General features: G+C 34.2%; 1 protein-coding gene across 3 annotated transcripts in view; it reads right to left on the bottom strand.

Annotated features, from left to right (window-relative positions):
* Positions 1 to 18,893, bottom strand: part of LOC115445423 (pyrokinin-1 receptor) — a 48,303-nt gene that overhangs the window by 2,633 nt on the left and 26,777 nt on the right. For 2 of the 3 annotated variants that reach the window (XM_030171685.2, XM_030171684.2), the window contains 2 exons: positions 17,616 to 17,723; positions 5,906 to 6,088 (listed from right to left, as the gene is read on the bottom strand). In XM_030171685.2, coding sequence (XP_030027545.1) covers positions 5,906 to 6,088; positions 17,616 to 17,723 — 291 coding nt within the window. Of the gene's footprint in view, positions 1 to 5,900; positions 6,089 to 17,615; positions 17,724 to 18,893 lie in introns of all 3 variants that reach the window. The other variant, XM_030171686.1, reaches the window with a different exon arrangement.

Genomic DNA, 18,893 nt, shown 5'->3' on the forward strand with positions numbered 1-18,893 from the left:
AAGTCTCAAATAATTTTCTGGATAAGCCATATTCCTATATTTTACTCAGAGAACCCTGACATTCAGCGGTCAATTCTCTTTCATATATTTCACAAAAAACAACTAGCGTTGTAAATTCCTTTAAATATATAATTATATTGACACGCTCAAGAAGTTTATTTATTAGGGTTCCGAAAATCAAAAGTAACCCTTATAGGATCTCATTGATGCCCGTCTGTCTGTCAAGACCCTTTTTTAAGAACCCATAAAACTACTTAAAATTTATATCAAACAGTCGGATCTATAGTCTCTTTTAGTTGTGTAAAAATTAAATTTATATTTCAACGTGATCAAAAGATATGACTGCTTCTGTCGTATATTTTGTGAATTTTCAAGGGACTCAAAACCCATAGATAACCTACCTACTTTATACCAAACCCTCGGTACGCGAGTCCTGCTCACACGTGCATGATTTTTATCAGAAATTATTATTTAACTAGCTTCCGCCCGCAGCTTCGCCCGCGTGGATTTCGGACTTCAAAAATGCAGCCGGTCGCGAACGTTCGAGAATGTTCGTTTTACGAAGCTACTCGCTAGGTGATTCGCTAGCCTCTAGGTGCCAAGCAAGCCGCCTGCCTGTGCGTTCGCGACCTTATATATATACAAAAAAGATCCTTATAGCATGATTCAGTATTCACGCATGATGGCTTATTATTAGAGTATTTCATGTATAACTTTGGTGTTTCTATACCGATTTCTATGATTCTTTTTTATGGAATATTTAATAATGTTAACTTTTTTAATTAGGGATGACTGAGAGTGTTATAAACGTAAGAGTAGACAAATATAATGAGAAAGCTTTGAACTGCTAAGCTATCGGGAGTTACACGTGTTATTGTGAGTCAACCATAAAAGATAGACATATGCTGTCGTGGGATATTTTTTACATAATTTTAAGGAGAACATTTCCGTCATACATGATTTCTGTGTAGCTTTAACCATTAAGGTTGCACACGCGACGGAAGCTTAAAAAATGGAGTAACTTCTCCCGTTTTCCCAACATTTCCCTTCACTGCTCTGCTCCTATTAATTGTAGCGTGATGAAAAGTATACTATAACCAGTTTTTTTTTTTTGTTTCTATAACGGTTATACAGACAGACAGACAGACAGACAGACAAAAATTTTACTAATTGCATTTTTGGCATCAGTATCGATCCCTAATCACCCCCTGATAGTTATTTTGGAAATACATTTCATGTACAGAATTGACCTCTCTACAGATTTATTATAAGTATAGATAGATATTTTTTTTTTTTTAATCTTTTTTTAAGGAGCTTGGTCGTTATTTCACGACTATGTCGCTCCGTACGTCCACTTTTATCCATGCCTACTATTTTTTTATAAAATCAAAATATTTTTTTAATAAGCCTTTAGCCTCTTCCGATACTGGAATGGTCAAAAAGCTATTTATGCTGCCCACATTAAAGCTCAAAGTATGAGGCCCACTCCGCACACACTCCGACAAAACATGAATTAAGTATAGATAGATAATGGGTTAAAGTATTTATAAGCCATTGTTTTTATCTAATACGATTTAGCAGTAACCTGCCATTGGTAGGTTACAAAATAAAAAATATTAATTTAGCACAGACATTCGTATGTATATTCTACGATTTTTACATACACGATGAGTTTTAATTTATTAGTTTTAAACGCAATGTCCTACGATATTTGACATCACTGACATTATTTAGTTATTTTTTATTCATAATGATTTCTTCAATGTCTATTTTTTATTCATTTCATTCTTTAAACCTCGTAAAATGATAATGAAGTATTACAAAACACAGCGCAGTTCGCGCGTGCCACGAAGATACCATTAAAATTATCAATTTCCTAAATTTAATTAAAATTACAGAGATGTAGTATTTACTATTCCACCACAAAAATTGAACCAAAAATTTCATACTATCTATAATTATCTGTGATAATAAGGAGAATAAAAAAAAACTAAAATATTTTATTTAGATATCTACATCTCGCCACAAGATATTTATTATCTTTAAACATCGCATAAAACAATGAAACGTTACATAGCAACGACAACTTTTATCCACTTATAAAACAGACATAATCGTGTTTTATAACAAAGAATAAATGATGGCCAACAATGACTACTAGCAAAAAGTATTAAATATTCATGACAATTATGAACGCTGAAGATGACATAATTATTTACGACATGCCTGCACATCGCATCTGCTTTACCCAACTTTATTATCGTTGTTTATCAATAGAAAATAGTTTTGTTTACTCAGCCTACCTCGAGATTATAATAACAAACGACCTTAAAATCAGGTCATTTTGCCGGTGGTGGGATATATCCATCTGTATAGTGCCCACCGTACACAAGTGACAAAACACGCCATAGTGGTCAGTCAGTGTATCGCGTTCCAAAAAGCCTCTATTATGTAAGCCAGTGTGACGACTACCGAAGGGATCTCTGGTGAGTCGACATTCTATTAGACTTGAGACCTACTACCCTCAGGTGCACTAGTGCCGCTTTATAAAGCCCGTATAAAAAAACTATAACCTTTAGGCAGCCGCTGCATCATTGTAAAAGTCATATTATCAGAAAACGCAATCATTAAACCAACGCAAAAAGTAATCCGAATTTCGAAATTTAACATTTTTTACGTGAAACTGATTAACTGCGCCAAAAACAAATAACACGCTAAAGACATACTTAAGATTTAATAAAAGATTGTACCTCAACGATAATGGTACCATCTGCGTTAACTAACAATACATAAAAATATGAATAGACTTAAACTTATTAGATAACTAAAATATTGAATAAAACAAACCAGAAAAGTTTAATCTAAATAGTACTCGTTAAATATTCTTCACATTGACTCGCGTTTGTTTCAATTAAAATAACCTGTTTTACTTTAACATGAAACTTGTTAATCAGACATAGGTAAATAATTCTTGAATTTTTTGTATCTAAGCTAGCACAGCTCAGTAAACACGGTATAAAATATTCACCCCTTGTAAATTATATCTTATCAAATGTGAGAAAATACATATTTTGTACATATTATTTGATAGAGTCATCATGTAATTATGACTCTATCCAATAACGGAAATGCACAATTTCGTTTTTATTACTTATAGTTATATCGTACATTTCCATAAAATAATCAGCATTAGGTAACTAGATGCTAATTATATCCATATAACCAATAAAATTTGTCGTACGTAAAGTGGAGCTCTCTACTTCTAATATCAGCAAGCCCACCTGTATTTAAATCGTTGTTAGGTGATTACTTTTGACCATGTAAATAACAATTGTTATTGTAGAATAGGATCTTCTCCGTCTGAAGTCAGTAAAGCATGTAATTAACTTGGTCTTAACATAGCGATTTTTAGAGCCATAATTTAATTAACTACGTGTTACACGCGGATTCGCACGCTATACAAGACCTGCACTTGCGATTCGCAGACGACAGTGATAATGAAACTTAAATCCTACCCAACGGATTTCGATGAAATATGATTTGGAGATAATTTGAGGCTCTGGGAAGGACATAGACTACTTTCTATTTCGGGAAAATACATAGCCGAACTTTTCTGCCGGAAAACTCATAAACACGGACAAAGCCGCGAGTAAAGGTTACTATCAAAATAATAAGTATCTAGCGACCTTTTTAGTCAAGAATATCCCTACGATAGTACAGGGCTTTACCGGCCCACATTGACCGAACCGTTTACACGCAACGAGGCACGCAACTACAAGAAGAATTTTATGTGTCTTTCGGTTACGATTAACCCTTTTCTGGATCCCATGGAAAGGTTAACACTAAGCAAGCCAAATTGTTGCAGCTCAGGTTTTATAGAGACTTTCCCGCCCTCACACCCACCACTACAACTCCTGTAAGCCAGGATCAGCAGTGGCACGCATTTTATGACACCGAGCAGTGAAGCTCGGCGAGTCTCACGGAAAACTACTATGTCATTATCCCGCAACGAAATTAATCAAATAGAAAGATAGGGAGGAGTTGGAAATATAAGCATAATTGCAGCTCAGGTTGTGGAATATATTTTTTTTATAGAAGCTCGGCTTAGTGGCTTCACTGCACCTGGTGTAAGCGAAGTGAAGCCTAAAGAAAGTGCCGACCGACCACAGAAACAAGCATCTCTGTACGGTCGGCACAGTCATGTCGGCCTGCATAATTGTTTCGACACGCTCCGTTTGAAAGACCAAATAAATAAATGAGGATTAAAGGTGACAATGCACAAATTAAGTTAGTTATGGATTAAACATTGTGTTTAATAAAATATGTCTAAAAATTATAGATATTAATTTACCGTAACACTTTATGAGCGTTCAAAGATCAAACAATTTATCAAACATGGTCGGATGAACGGACATAATATTCTCGTTGTTAGATCCCAATTATTGCGATAACAATAAGTTAATGTTAAATTCATCTTCGTTTTTATTACATCAAGTGATCCTTATCGAGTGTACGGTTATACATTATAGAAGTATGTCCTTCAAACATAATTTTAACATTTTTAAATGTTGATCTCTACAACGATAAAACATGCGGAAGATGTTGGCTGTTAAGGTTATACAAGATAACACATTAAGGTTTTTGTTAGTAAATAATGCCGATAACGCTTCGACGATTCCTCGAGTGTTCTTATTACAAACTTCAATAAACTACTTTACTTATAAATACGTAGTATTTATTTATTTATTAGGTTCTCCAACAGAATAAACGCTACGATACAATAATTCAAATAAATTAGATTTCTAGTGATTAAATAAATAGATAATACAAAACTATTGTATTTTTCATAAGTATATGGTTAATATATATTAAATAATAAATGCGGAATTAATGCGGTATCTCTGAGCATGTATCAAAATTCTTCTTTTCATTACATAAAAAGAGATTTTTACGTACTGAATTATGTACAATGCGTGCTGAATTATGAACAATGCGTGCTAAAAGTGTAACGTGACTCTTCATAAACCCAAACTCATTGTTTGCGGGTTATAGCGAAAAATGTATATTACAACGTTCTGTACCTACAAGCCAAACTGTTTAATAAACGCGACGAAACACGAAGATTTAAAGTATATTTTCATAGAACTTCCTAATAATATTATTTATTACATTAATTCTATAGACCATTGATTCCCAAAGTGGTGCTGGTGGACCCCAAGAGGTCCACGGTAGACTTAATGGGGGTCTACATTGGCGTGCCCAGAAAATGAGGATCCACAATTCATAAGCGGGGGTCAAAGAAAATTTATTTGGTTTGATTGTAAAGTATTAAATGTTGGCTTGACTTCACGTATCAATGTAGGTAAATAATATTGGTAGGGGTCATAAGAGGCACGGTGACCCCAACATAATCCCTCGAGATGGCTGGGCGGTAGCTGTAATGCACTTTCTCTGGGAAAACTAAAAAAAAAGATCCACCGCAATCAACAAAATTTTGAAAGGGATCTATGAGAAAATAAAGTGTTGAGAATATACGAAGTTGCCAGAGTGTGCCTAGCTATAGGTGTATTTATTGTACCGCGCCGTGCGATGTTCCGTGTCACATAAGTATAAGTATGTAAGTATGCGCTGGCGCTGCATCGATCGTGTCCGTGACCATTTAGTATGTGGCTAATTGTTATACGTAATAAATGTACGTCCTTGTGCTCCGTAAATGTGTAGTTTTTGTTTGTCCCTGAGGCTACTGGCCAACATAAAGTTTGGAAACCTGTGCTGTAAACAATCGAGGAAGGTATTATTTATCACGTTATCTATATCTATAGACGATGAAAGCATGCAGTGCTATATTAGAAGCGTTATTGCCAGCCCATAGCACCCATATAAGTGTGATTGGGCCTGACCTCACCTCCGCTCTAGGCGGCGCATCGCCCAGCTGGGTAGTGGCAGTGGAGAGTCGACGCAGGCGGCGCGTGCGGCCGCGCTCCGCCGACCCGTTCATGGCGCGCTGCCGCTGAGAGGCCAGCAACGCGCTATACGTCCGCCCCATGCGCGGCACTCCTCGCCTGCCGCACCAGTTCGCTAATGTCATCTGTTAAGAGTCATATAATTATTACACGGAATTTTGTAAAGTACCAAATAAATGTTAACTTCAGAATGTGAATTGTGTAGGTTAGAGGAATACATTGTGTTAAGTTAGTTGCTCCCTATAATATATTTTTTGAACAGGATATAAAGGTTTCCCAATACTTGAGAAAAATAATACATTTTTTATATTATAAGAAATCCGGCTAAAATACTTTTAATCCATCTGTTTGTATCATTTTTCAGTTCTTAAACCACATATTAATTATATTGCTACTGTAGTCTACACCTAAATAAAAAACATTCATAATATATTATAACAAGCACATAATAAAAATTCTAAGGAATAATCATTATATTTTTTTGTTTGTAATGCTCGCAAGTTTTTGCATCGTAATTAAATTATATAAATACAAATAATAATCTTTATAGCATATGCCAAAATTCGACATAAATTAAAATATAAAACAATAGTGTATATATTTATTTGAACAGCTAACAAAACATATACCTCACATAGTTTTTTTAACAATTCAGTAAGTAATTGCTGCAGTGCTGTTTTAATTGTACCAAGTGTGATGAACTTTGCCTTTTAAAATATTTCGTTATGCTGTACATTCACATGTGCAAACAACATTATGAGGTTATAGAACATTCTACAAAATATTTGAAATATGGAGACACATGACTCTTAATACATTTTCATGAGCATTTATTAAAGACTGTTGTTATTTTTATTTTGAGGCTCAATATTACATTAACACAAAGTATTTTCTCCATAACTCTTTTGGCGAAGTCGAATTTCTGGTTGATATGCTTCAGAATTCGACCGATCATTATGAAAGTTGGTAGCTTTTAGCTATTTATATTCTATTCATTTTAATACAAACGGCCACTAAGTCATACTGCAAGGCTTTTATCCTGTTCACCGGAATTGATATAGAAATAGCCACATTCTGATACCGCGTATTTACAGATAGTCGTGGATTAAGACTAATGTCTATTTTAATAATACTTCGGTGGTGTACTTTTATTACGGGCGCAATACGACAATGATCTAAAGCTATGGGTTCGAAACCCAGCTCGGTAAAAGTCATATTTTAAATTTTCTGTTCAGTATCACTTCGAAGTCTAGAAATTATACCCGACATGGCGATAGACCCGCCCCCTATCATATCATGGAATTGAACATACCAAACAGTGATTGCCCTGGTTGCACCTCTGCCTACCCCTTTGGGGATAAGTGCGTTCTCTTACTACTTTAAAATATAAATTCGTTATAAGTAATAAAATAAATATAGCCACGAAAAATCACGTTGGTTTTGTATTATTAAACGGTTTTATTTAGCTCACCCCGTTTGTTTGTTTGGGTCAAATTTAGTAATTGAAATTTAACCCTCTTCCCGTTAACCGATTGATCTGGAATTTGGTATACGCCTTTGATTCTGGTGGCAATACAATTATCCATATTCAATATTATTGTGAATCCAAGATGGCCGCCGCTACAAGATGGCGGACAACTTAGTTTTTTTCAATCCCATCAATATGGGTATCAAATGAAAGGGCTTGTCAAGTAGAATTCAGTGCACTATACAAAATCAAAATCAAAGATGGCCACTGCTACAAAATGGCGGATAATGTAGTTTTCAATCCCATCAATATGGCTATCAAAATAAAGGGCTTGGTAAGTATAATACAGTATACTATACAAAATTACAGTATGAATCTCCCACCCAAGTCAAGATCTGATATCCTGTCGAGGACTGTGTGGCGTTAGGGTGGCTAAAAATGATACCTCGCTAGGGGTACACCAGCCAAGTTAAGGTAAAAGGTAAAAGCGCGCCGAGAACTGTATGGCATTAGGGTGGATAAAAATGATATATCGTTAGCGTTTTCCCCTCAAGATTCAGGCACATCTTGTTGTACATAGCCTTGCCCCTCTAATGGACCTCTGGGAAAATGTCTGAAAAAAAAATGTAAAAATGTCCAGTCCTCGTGGGAACAAAATGGTAACAACAAATTCTACAAAAAATAAAAACAGAAACACTAATACCAGCTAATATCAATAAGACTGGGGGTTTACCAGCAGAATTAGAAATATTTGTGGGAGCAAAAGTCATGTTGCGGTCCAATATTGAGGTTTCAAAGGGATTAGTTAATGGCGCTATAGGATATATCAACGAAATCGTTTGGCCCCTATTTCGTCGAACTCAGATGTACGCAACAGACGTACCTTCGGTTCGAATCGACTTTGCAAGAGATAGCGTACATCTTATACACCCGAAAGCCATACAGTTTCCAGCCAAATTTAATTACGGGACGGCTGAAAGACGAATGTTGCCCTTAATATTGTCATGGGCTTCCACGGTGCATAAAATGCAGGGCAGCACTGTGGATCATGCTGTCGTATACTTAGACGCTAAACTATTTGAGGAAGGCCAAGCCTACGTTGCTCTTAGTAGAGTGAGATCTTTGGAGGGATTACGTATTGAAGAGTTTGACTGCAATAAACTAACAGGCAAGAAACCTTGCAATAATGAGGCACTCAACGAATTGAATAGAATGAGAAATAAAAACTTTAAAATAAAAAAGTAAAAAAAAAAATTAAGTTAAACGGTTTTATATTGCAGATAAATGTACTAAAAGCTAAATAAAAAAGTAAAAAAAAAAATAAGTTAAACGGTTTTATATTGCAGATAAATGTACTGAAAGTTAAAATAATTTCATGGATACAGTCATGGGTACCAATATGTATACATTGTTATATTTTCAAAATAAAGTAACTCGTAACCTACTCACTTTCTAGAAATATCTATGGTCACATAAATTCCTAAAAATGCAATATACATTTATGTAAACACCTATGACAAAAGATGTCATTTTTGAAATATACTTAGTCTGGCCATAAATACTGTTACACTTAATTATAAAAAAATATTACATTTGAATTTCGAATCTGTCATTTTTATACGATTGTTCATTGTGTTTTCTCATTTTGGCGCCAATACATTGTAAAATATTTTGCGATATTAAAATGGTGTGGGGTGATAAAGAGAACCGAATCGCTGTGATAGCATTACACAAAGTAGGTATGGAGCCAAATGCAATTTTTAAAACTCTCCATACACTTGGTATTAGTAAAATGTTTGTGTACCGGGCTATTAATAGGTACAATGAGACCTCCTCTGTTTGTGACAGAAAAGATCTGGCCGTCCACGTAGTGTTCGTACGAAAAAGGTGGTCAAAGCAGTAAGGGAAAGAATTCGAAGAAATCCTGTCCGAAAGCAAAAGATTTTATCTCGGGAAATGAAGATAGCACCTAGAACCATGTCGCGTATTTTAAAAGATGACTTAGGACTTGCAGCCTATAAGAGACGCACTGGCCATTTCTTAACTGATAATTTAAAGAAGAATAGGGTGGTAAAATCGAAACAACTACTGAAGCGGTACGCAAAGGGAGGTCACAGAAAAATTTTGTTTACGGATGAGAAAATTTTTACAATTGAGCAACATTTTAACAAACAAAATGACCGTATTTATGCTCAAAGCTCTAAGGAAGCTTCCCAATTAGTCGACAGAGTGCAACGTGGACATTATCCGACTTCAGTGATGGTTTGGTGGGGTGTTAGCTATGAAGGAGTGACTGAGCCATATTTTTGTGAAAAGGTATCAAAACATCGGCACAAGTGTATCAAGATACCATTCTTGAGAAGGTAGTTAAGCCCCTTAACATCACCATGTTCAATAACCAAGTATGGTCCTTCCAGCAAGACTCGGCGCCGGGTCATAAAGCTCGGTCCACGCAGTCTTGGTTGGAATCGAACGTTTCGGACTTCATCAGAGCTGAAGACTGGCCGTCGTCTAGTCCCGATCTTAATCCGCTGGATTATGATTTGTGGTCAGTTTTAGAGAGTACAGCTTGCTCTAAACGCCATGATAATTTGAGTCCCTAAAACAATCTATACGATTGGCAGTGAAGAATTTTCCCATGGAAAGAGTGCGTGCTTCTATTGATAACTGGCCTCATCGTTTAAAGGACTGTATTGCAGCCAATGGAGACCACTTCGAATAAGCTTTTTATATTTTTAATTGTTTTATATTTATGTATTAAACTGACACACTGTAAAAGTAATAAATGTTATTTGCAGTTAACAATTTTCTTTTTTCTTTATTACAATATTTATGGCAAGACTAGGTACAAATTTTAAACATATGCATTGATTAAACTAAAATAAAATCGTGCTCGATTAGCTAGATTCGCTAGATGCTCAACATCTATAAACAAACAAGTTACACCTTGAAAGGGATATCTAAGACTTTTCTGATAGTAAAGATATCATTTTATAGTTGTAGGTGAAGTTCGCCGGTCGCGGAACAGCGTGCGAACGACGCAGGCGAGACGCAAGGCATTTTACTCCAAGGCATTTGGCGACGGCATTTCCACGGCGACTCCCCAAATAGCCAAATTATCTAAATGCGTATCTAGATTATGGCTATCCACTTTCGTTTTTATTGTACGCCGAGAATCTTATTTTCAGATTCTAGCCTAAGAGTTACGAATAAGGTTAGATGTCAAAATAAAGACGATTAAAAAAAGAAAACTTGAAATTGACTCAAGATGTATATACCTTTAGAAGAGATACAAATGACAATAGACAAGTTTAAAAATATTAGCGTTAACAATAAATAAACTCGCTAATATTATGAGTTATTTTAGTTATTAGAAGACTGTATACATAAATTAACGTTACTATAAATACTCTTAATTAAATTAAAAAAAAATGTTATGCACATACTTAATTTTATGTTAGCACATCCTAACATCTTATCAAATGTGTCCTTAATTTTAAAGTTACTACAACAGAATAATAAAATTTAACTCAATTGTGATAAACCTCAAAGCAAGTATTTACGTAAATATTTTGTCACTGTTGACAATACATAAATGCGTTATACAATTATACAGACGATAAACAATCGACTGTTACACACTAACACAATAATATATTTATCCTGTTATATAATAATGAAATATATGAAAATTTATAAATGAAAAAGGTTTCAGTAAACAATTTCTTCGCCAAATAATGAAGACGTATCGAAGACAACATACAAAAACAAAGATTGGGACATCAATTGATCTGGGGCTCAGGGCTAGCTATAAAAAACACCTGTCGTTTCGTTGCCTTTATGAGAACATCAAATTTATGTAGCGATATGGTTGTTTCGTCGCACACGGGTCCTAATGACAACTAAGACTACAAACGACCATGAAATAAAATTCATCTGCCGCAATAAGATTATCCACTAAGCATAAGATGAAAATAAATTATTTATAAAACAACAACCAATAATTAACTATAATTTCAATCTCATGAATTTAAAGTATAAAAGCTGCAATTGGATATATACTTTATTCCTATAACTACCATGATATGAGACTTTCATTATTTGTGTTCATCGATGTGTCAATAAAAAATCTTTGCGCCATTCGTGATATACTGTAACTTATTCAGTGGCGCAGCGTCCATACAGCTCGATTCCTACCAGCTTCCCTTTTATACTTATTTTTGTTTGTCTTAGTTTGTTTTCTGTTAAAATGGCCGCGATGTGTTACCTAAGGCATTTTTATTGCATACGGTTACCTTTTGATTTTTTTTTCAAAATGAATATATTTTAAACTGTAAAGAATCATAGATTAAATTTAAATAAAATTATAATTTATTAGTTCATAATACAAGATTGATCTTCAAACATTATGTAATTAGTTTCACGTAATCGTATCATCGTCTCATGACAAAGACAAATATTCTCTTACAAAAATACCGAAGCAACTACTGCTATTACTGACATACTTTTATTGGGTTCTGATTAATGAGTAGTAGTTTTATCGACCTTACAAGATCATGCTGGAATGCGTTCTCAAATAATAAGATTCCCCTCCCATATCTCTAATTAATTATTACGTCTATAATAGTCATTCACGATAATATATTTTCTTATATTATATTTTCTTATTACAAATTATTGAAATATCTAAAATTCTTGTACAGACTTGAATATCCATTATCTTCGAGTAAATGCAAATAGCAAAACTTCAGTCTAACCGATTCTATTTCGATGTAATCCTAACGCTACGGTAAGATGGAGTGAATTGTAGGATATTTAAACATATCCAGGGATAAAATCCCGCAACCGCGCCTCTAATATGCCGCAGTAATGAACATACTTTACAGGGAAAACATTTTAGTTAAATAAGTTTATGCTAAAATATTCGATATTCTACGGTAGATTTTGACTGTACACTAAACCCGACATCAAATAAATGCTTTTACTCGCAGCAAAAACATTTGACTTTAGACCTTGTGGGGGTAAAAGAAATTGAAATAAAGTTTTGTGACCTCGAATACATTGCCACTCAATATTTTATGACTCAAAAAGAGTACTGCAAGTTTTTTTATAAATAGGCATGCTTCTATTTTTCACTCTCAAAGTTCAGACGAGAGATTCATGGCACTTTATTTGTCAAATGGAACCGTTAAAAACCACCAATTTCGCACCATCCAAATAGATAAAAAAAATAATGAAATTAAAGAGGCATAATATAAAACAGAAGAACAGTTCCGTATACATAAACTAAAGTATTTGTCATAAATTTCTGCAAAAATATACTTCATTTCTAACTAAACAATAATAGACGCGAGAGTTTCATAGCGAAAACCTATAGACGTTTTATATATAAGTACATACATTCCTCCGTTTTTGTATTTAACATGACCTATTTATTTACACCCTTTTCCTTTGACACCCGCAGTCAAAATGTATACTAGTTCTAAGTCATTGAACAGAATGTTTATTACTATAATATTATTATTAGCTTGTTTGTCTCCAAGTTGAGTGGGAAAAACTTGCTACATTAATCATATTAAAATTTTCTCGCCGTAAGAAGTCTGAGGGAAAAAAATTACAAGTTCTTCAATATTATAAAAAACTAATAATGAAAATTGATATAATTTAAACTCAAAACAATCGCTGAAGTTTAGCAAGATAATACTCTCGTGTATTGTAATATATTATTAGACATAAATTAATCGAATCCTCTTCCAATCATTATTAGCTCCGATATCAACAAACATCGTTTATTAGAGCTTTAACTAATTGCCGTTTAATTGTTTTATATGTTTACACGAATGTTAGACATGGAAATAAATATTTTTTGCAGATTTTATCGTGGTTTTTATATTTTTATTTTCTCTCGGAGTTTAAAGAATTTACAGCTTTACTGGCCAAGGGGTGTACTTCGGGGAGACTTCGAGACATTAGGAGAAAATTATAAAAAAAGAACCGCGATATAAAAAAACCGATTAGGTAAGGTTAGGTTATTATTTTTGCAACAATACATTATGTTTCATATTTTTATTCATAACAATTCATTTGGAAATAGTCCAGAACTATAAGCATAATCTAATACGTAAACCCAAAACTCGTCGATAGATATTACTAGCACGAAATAAAATATTTTCTTTGGAAGAAGCCAGATATAATGGAAAAACAAATAGTTACTTAAGTTACCAGTCACGGTTCACTGTATAGAATTCCGGCAATGTTGCGACTCTCTCCACTCTCCAAAACATATTGTGTTGCTTAAGGAGTGTATTTTATGGACTTTGAAGATATATTACGAGACTGTGTTCGAATTCAGTTGTGCAAGTAACAAATTCCTTTTAGATTTATACGAGTATATTATACAACAGAAATAGTAAAGTCAGAAACAGAAAATTTTAATCGCACAATATTTATATATCTTGATGTTAACAGTTATAATAATAATAAGCCCGCAGGGGAGGCTATATGGCGAGCCGGTGGTGAGTACCTACGACACCTCGTTCCCTGATTCCGTGGGGGCTAAATGGGACCCTCTGACCCTTGGCTTGCTTTCACTGGCCGGCTAAGGGTGGAAGCCGCAAGATCCAAGAACCTCAACTCCAGTGTGGAAGTACTCAATCTGTGTAATAGCAAGGAAACCCGCTCTCAGCCGTGGCAGCGACTTGCGATGGTGAAATCAGTGCACACCTCTCGAGACCCTTAAGCCTCTTATAACATGCCCATCTAGTGGGGGGCAAGTCACCGTCTGTCTGCCTTGAATACATAAGATTGAGACATTTTACTTGTCAGGCGTCCCGTTGTCTCAATCAATATCCCAGCAACGAGTCCAACCAGATCCCATCCATAGATCCAGTATAATTTCCATCTTTTCTGCAATAGTCCCTGCGCCTTACAAGCGCTATCTTTGGCTGTATTTCTTTAAGTGCAGAAAGAGAGAGTACTTGCAAGGTGTATAAACCCGAACTAGAGTAATGTATCTTAAAGGGGCCTCTACGTGTTGGATCCATGTCCCCACGCAAGCCTTCCAAAAAGACCAGCCTTTATGCCGTGATTTCCCGCAGGAAAGATACAACATAATAATAATAATAATATGAGCCCTGTATTATATACTGTCCCACTGTTAGCCATGGGCTAGTGAGAGGGATTAGGCCTTAGTCCATACACAGGCCTATTGCGAATTGGTAGACTTCACACACCCTCAAAATTTCTATAGAGGACTCCTCAGGCATGAAGGTTTCCTCACGATGTTTTCTTTCACCGTTCAAGCAAACGATTATTCACGAAGAAAACACACATCATTTTAGAAAAGTCATAAGTGTGTGCCGTTGAGATTTAAACCAGTGGACATGCGTCTCGGCAGTCCGTTCCACAAACAACTAGGCTATCGCTGCTTAACAGTTATGGCACTTCATAATGTTATAACTTTATGTAAGATTTCCTACTGTGTATTATACTGAAGTTACTACACCATTCAATAAACTTATGAAGAGGTATAAAATATAAACATACTAACTAAAAAAAATCTTTAAATGTCTACACATCTACTTGAGCTGAATTTGTCAATTCGTATTTTTTTATAATTAATATATTTTATATGAATGTTCCCCAAATATTATTAATGCATGAGATTTCTTATTCCAGCCACACATAGTCTAAGAAATTGTTCATCATTACATCGAATAATTGGTACGTGACCACTACACTGTTCCAAGTCCACCATTTTCCAACTTTATCGTAGAATATGTCGATACTAATTTAAGAGTTCAATTTTACAATTGTTTCGAAACATCTGAGACTATATTTAATACATTATATAACATTTTTCAATGCAATATTTATTATATACATTACCTTTAGCAAATTGTAGTTTCCCAAACAAGGTAGAAATGTCAGCCAAATGATGGATTACCACCACAAGAAAATTCGAAACCCAAAGGATCCGAATGATGCGAGATAATAAAAATATTGTCACAGATTAAAAATCTCTATGTCCAGGGGCAAATCGTAATAAATCATAAGGTGACAGGACACATAATGCTTCAAAAACGGTTAGAAGCAACTCTGCACGGAATACACTTAGAGCTCTAGTTCTATTACTAAATAAGTAGCTATGTAAAACAAAGTCCACCACCGCGTCTGTCTATCGAATATGATAAACTCATGAACTACAAAATAGATTTCTATGAATTGGTATGGAAATAGCTTGAGACCCTGGGAAGGATGTAATCTACTTTTAAATATCAAAACTAGTGTAAAAAGAAGAACAATTTTTCGTCGACCGTAGTAATAGCTACAAAACTATTTTTGCTATTGTTTCCGTGTATATTTTCATTTATCATTTACATAAAATATAAACAAGCATGGTATACTGGCTTATGTCAGTTATAGAATAGTATTTTAAAAAAATCAGATTTTTGTTCTGATTCTGCATTATCTTCGAAAATTCTACGCGATTTGTACACTCCCACAAGATCAATACAATAGATCGTGTATAAACTAATAAATACGTCTAATTATGTAGTTAGATAAGATTAAAGTAACGGAAATGAATAAACGGTCTTACCATTGCCACCCAATATGACATCTTTAACTGAAAAAAATCTGTAGTCAAAAATCGATGCAAATATTTTACCAATCACGTAATTTATTGGTTCACAAGTAACGTCAGAATACTGATACAAAAATAAAATAAATTTTATACTCAGTTCGTAGTGATCGTAAAATATATTTATTGCGCTGCGAAATTTTGCCGCCTCCCTTTAATTGTGTTTGTAAATCTCAATATTACATATATAAAAAATACAGTTCTCTTTCGTTTCTTCTAAAGTCGACGAAAGTGAAGTGGCCGAGGGTAAAATCAAAAAACGTCTTAAATGTGTCTAAAATATTACAGGCCATTATAGTATAATTTGATAAAGTATTATATTTTGCACATCGAATACTTCCTCATACTTACTCCGAAGTGTTATTGGTCCATGCAACGTCACTGCGCTTTTCTTTACTGGCTTTATATTAAGAATAGGCCTTTGCCTACTCTTAATATAAACGCAACTTTGCATGCTAAGGCTATCTTACTGATGCTGCATATTAATGGAATAGTAATATATCATTACCTTTATGTCACATAAGCCATCCTACAAAGTTTTATTTGCAGCGTAAATTAACTCATTTTGTGATGAAACCACTGCCACATATCAAATCAGAGTGTAGTACCAGTTTTTCTATTTTAATTGTTCACTTAATAAGTTTACTAGAGATCCAAGAACTTTCTCCCTTCCCAATCCCCTTCCTTTTCTTTAAAGATCAGCAACGCAAACCTACATCTTATATTATGTATATGCCCAGTACGTTCATAGGCGATGAAAACAAATTATAACCTTATGATGTATAATGTTTTATCAATGTAGACCTTATATCATGCCGATAAATGATATTGGCTTTTCCGCACTATAGAGTCTAATAGCTGAACAGACTGTAGGTATAAGCAGCTGGGCATGATTGTTAATAAACTATTTTAACACACATGAAAGTCTACTTATATTTGGTTTTAACAAAATATTGCCAGCTGTGTAAACGTGCAAAGAAAACTTTTTTTTTTCATTTACCTGATGTTCAAGTTACATTTTTCAAACAAACGTAGCCAGAAGAACGTGAATAAGACGAATACGCGCCATTTAACATTTGCTTTGCCATTGTTCAGTATGTGTACACAACATAGATTCTCTTGTTCTGTCTAATGTAAAGACTATCTGGTGTCGGAAAACAGAGGCGGATATAGAAAATAATATAATTTCCTAATATGTAACATTTGCAATAAAAATATATTAAGTTATTATAATTATAAAGGCAATAATAATATGAATGCTTTAACATTATGTCATGATGTACACTGTGTAAAATACCTATTCCTAATTAATGGTGGGGATATTCATTATTCAAGTTAGGAAACCAAAGAACATGAAATATGAAGGAAAAATGGATACATGGAAAATGCAGCCGATAACGATTTGATATTATATTATTTTTCCGAAAAACAATATTTGTTGTAAGGGAAATATTTGAATAGATAAAGCACTAAGAAGAACATGTATTATGACAATGATCCATAATAATAAATAAGTGAAATAATTAAATATCTATTTTCTTACCTTAAAAGCGTTTCTGAACTTATTCGACATTATGTTGTACAGGAACGGATTGATGGCAGTCGATAGATAATATAGCACGCCGGACAAAAACGTAAGCACGATGTAAACCTGCGAAATAAGCGGTTAGTACATTGTTCGTTCATTCGTACAAAATTAGAAATTGCAATTCGTGATTTCGGGCCCATTGAAATGAAAAATGGAATTCCGAGTATCAGAATATCAAACTGTATTGAATGGACCTGGCGCAGTAATTCACATTTTTGCCGCACGCAGTTATCAAACGAATAACTTATTTGTAAACTATGTATTATTACAGGTGTTCGTCGAACTTCACTGACTTTAAATATTTAAACGGTGTTATAATCCACGATTTTAGTACAACACCTGCAATTACGGTATGTTAATTTATAATCTCTTTGTTGAATTGGTACTAGGGATTTTGGGCTGTGATTCGCGAGTTTATTGACTCTACTCCTAAGTCAGGCACATAGTAGATATATTTTGTATAGCTCGCTTTGAACAACACATCTAAGTTTATTTATTTATTTATTTATTTGTAATAAGGTACACCAACAGCACTACATATTACATCAATCAATATTATAAAAAACTATAAGGTACAGCATCTGATATGTGTGCTACTAATAGGTGAACACAGCATTTACCACTAACAACATTATATACTAAATAATTTGTCTATAAAAACTATTGTAAACAACGTCATATAATTGGCAACAGAAAAGGTTATTGAGAATATCTCGTTGACAAAATTTATAAAAAGTTACATGTTAATTTTTGAGATATTCCAGCAGTCTTTCTTTGAACACTTTTACAGAATCATTAAATATATCAATATCCACTTTAGTGCCAACTTTATTATATAGAGCACATAATCTAGTTATTGGAGCATTTAGACCTAAGTTAGTTCTGTAAGAAGGTGTTTTAAAAATACTAGTTATTGGGCGTCTGGGTTTGTTGTAAGGAACTGCTATACTGATGTTTTCGAGGAGTTCACTGCATGAAATTTTATTATTAACTAACTTATATAGGAATGACAAGTCCAGAAGCTTTCGACGAATATACAAACTGTCCATTTCGAAATGGGCCATACGATTTTTCATAAGGACACCTGTGCGATATCCCAGGTGAAGTGAAGGCGAGATGACGAGAAAATGATCGTTGTAGATTTTCAATTCGTTGGGAATGCTTGCTGTATAAGGCGTTCCAAACAACACTACCGAATTCCAAATGGCTTCGCACCAAAGAGTTATATAAAAT

The sequence above is a fragment of the Manduca sexta genome, chromosome 24 (genome assembly GCF_014839805.1).
Source record: "Manduca sexta isolate Smith_Timp_Sample1 chromosome 24, JHU_Msex_v1.0, whole genome shotgun sequence".
NCBI classification, from domain to species: domain Eukaryota; kingdom Metazoa; phylum Arthropoda; class Insecta; order Lepidoptera; family Sphingidae; genus Manduca; species Manduca sexta.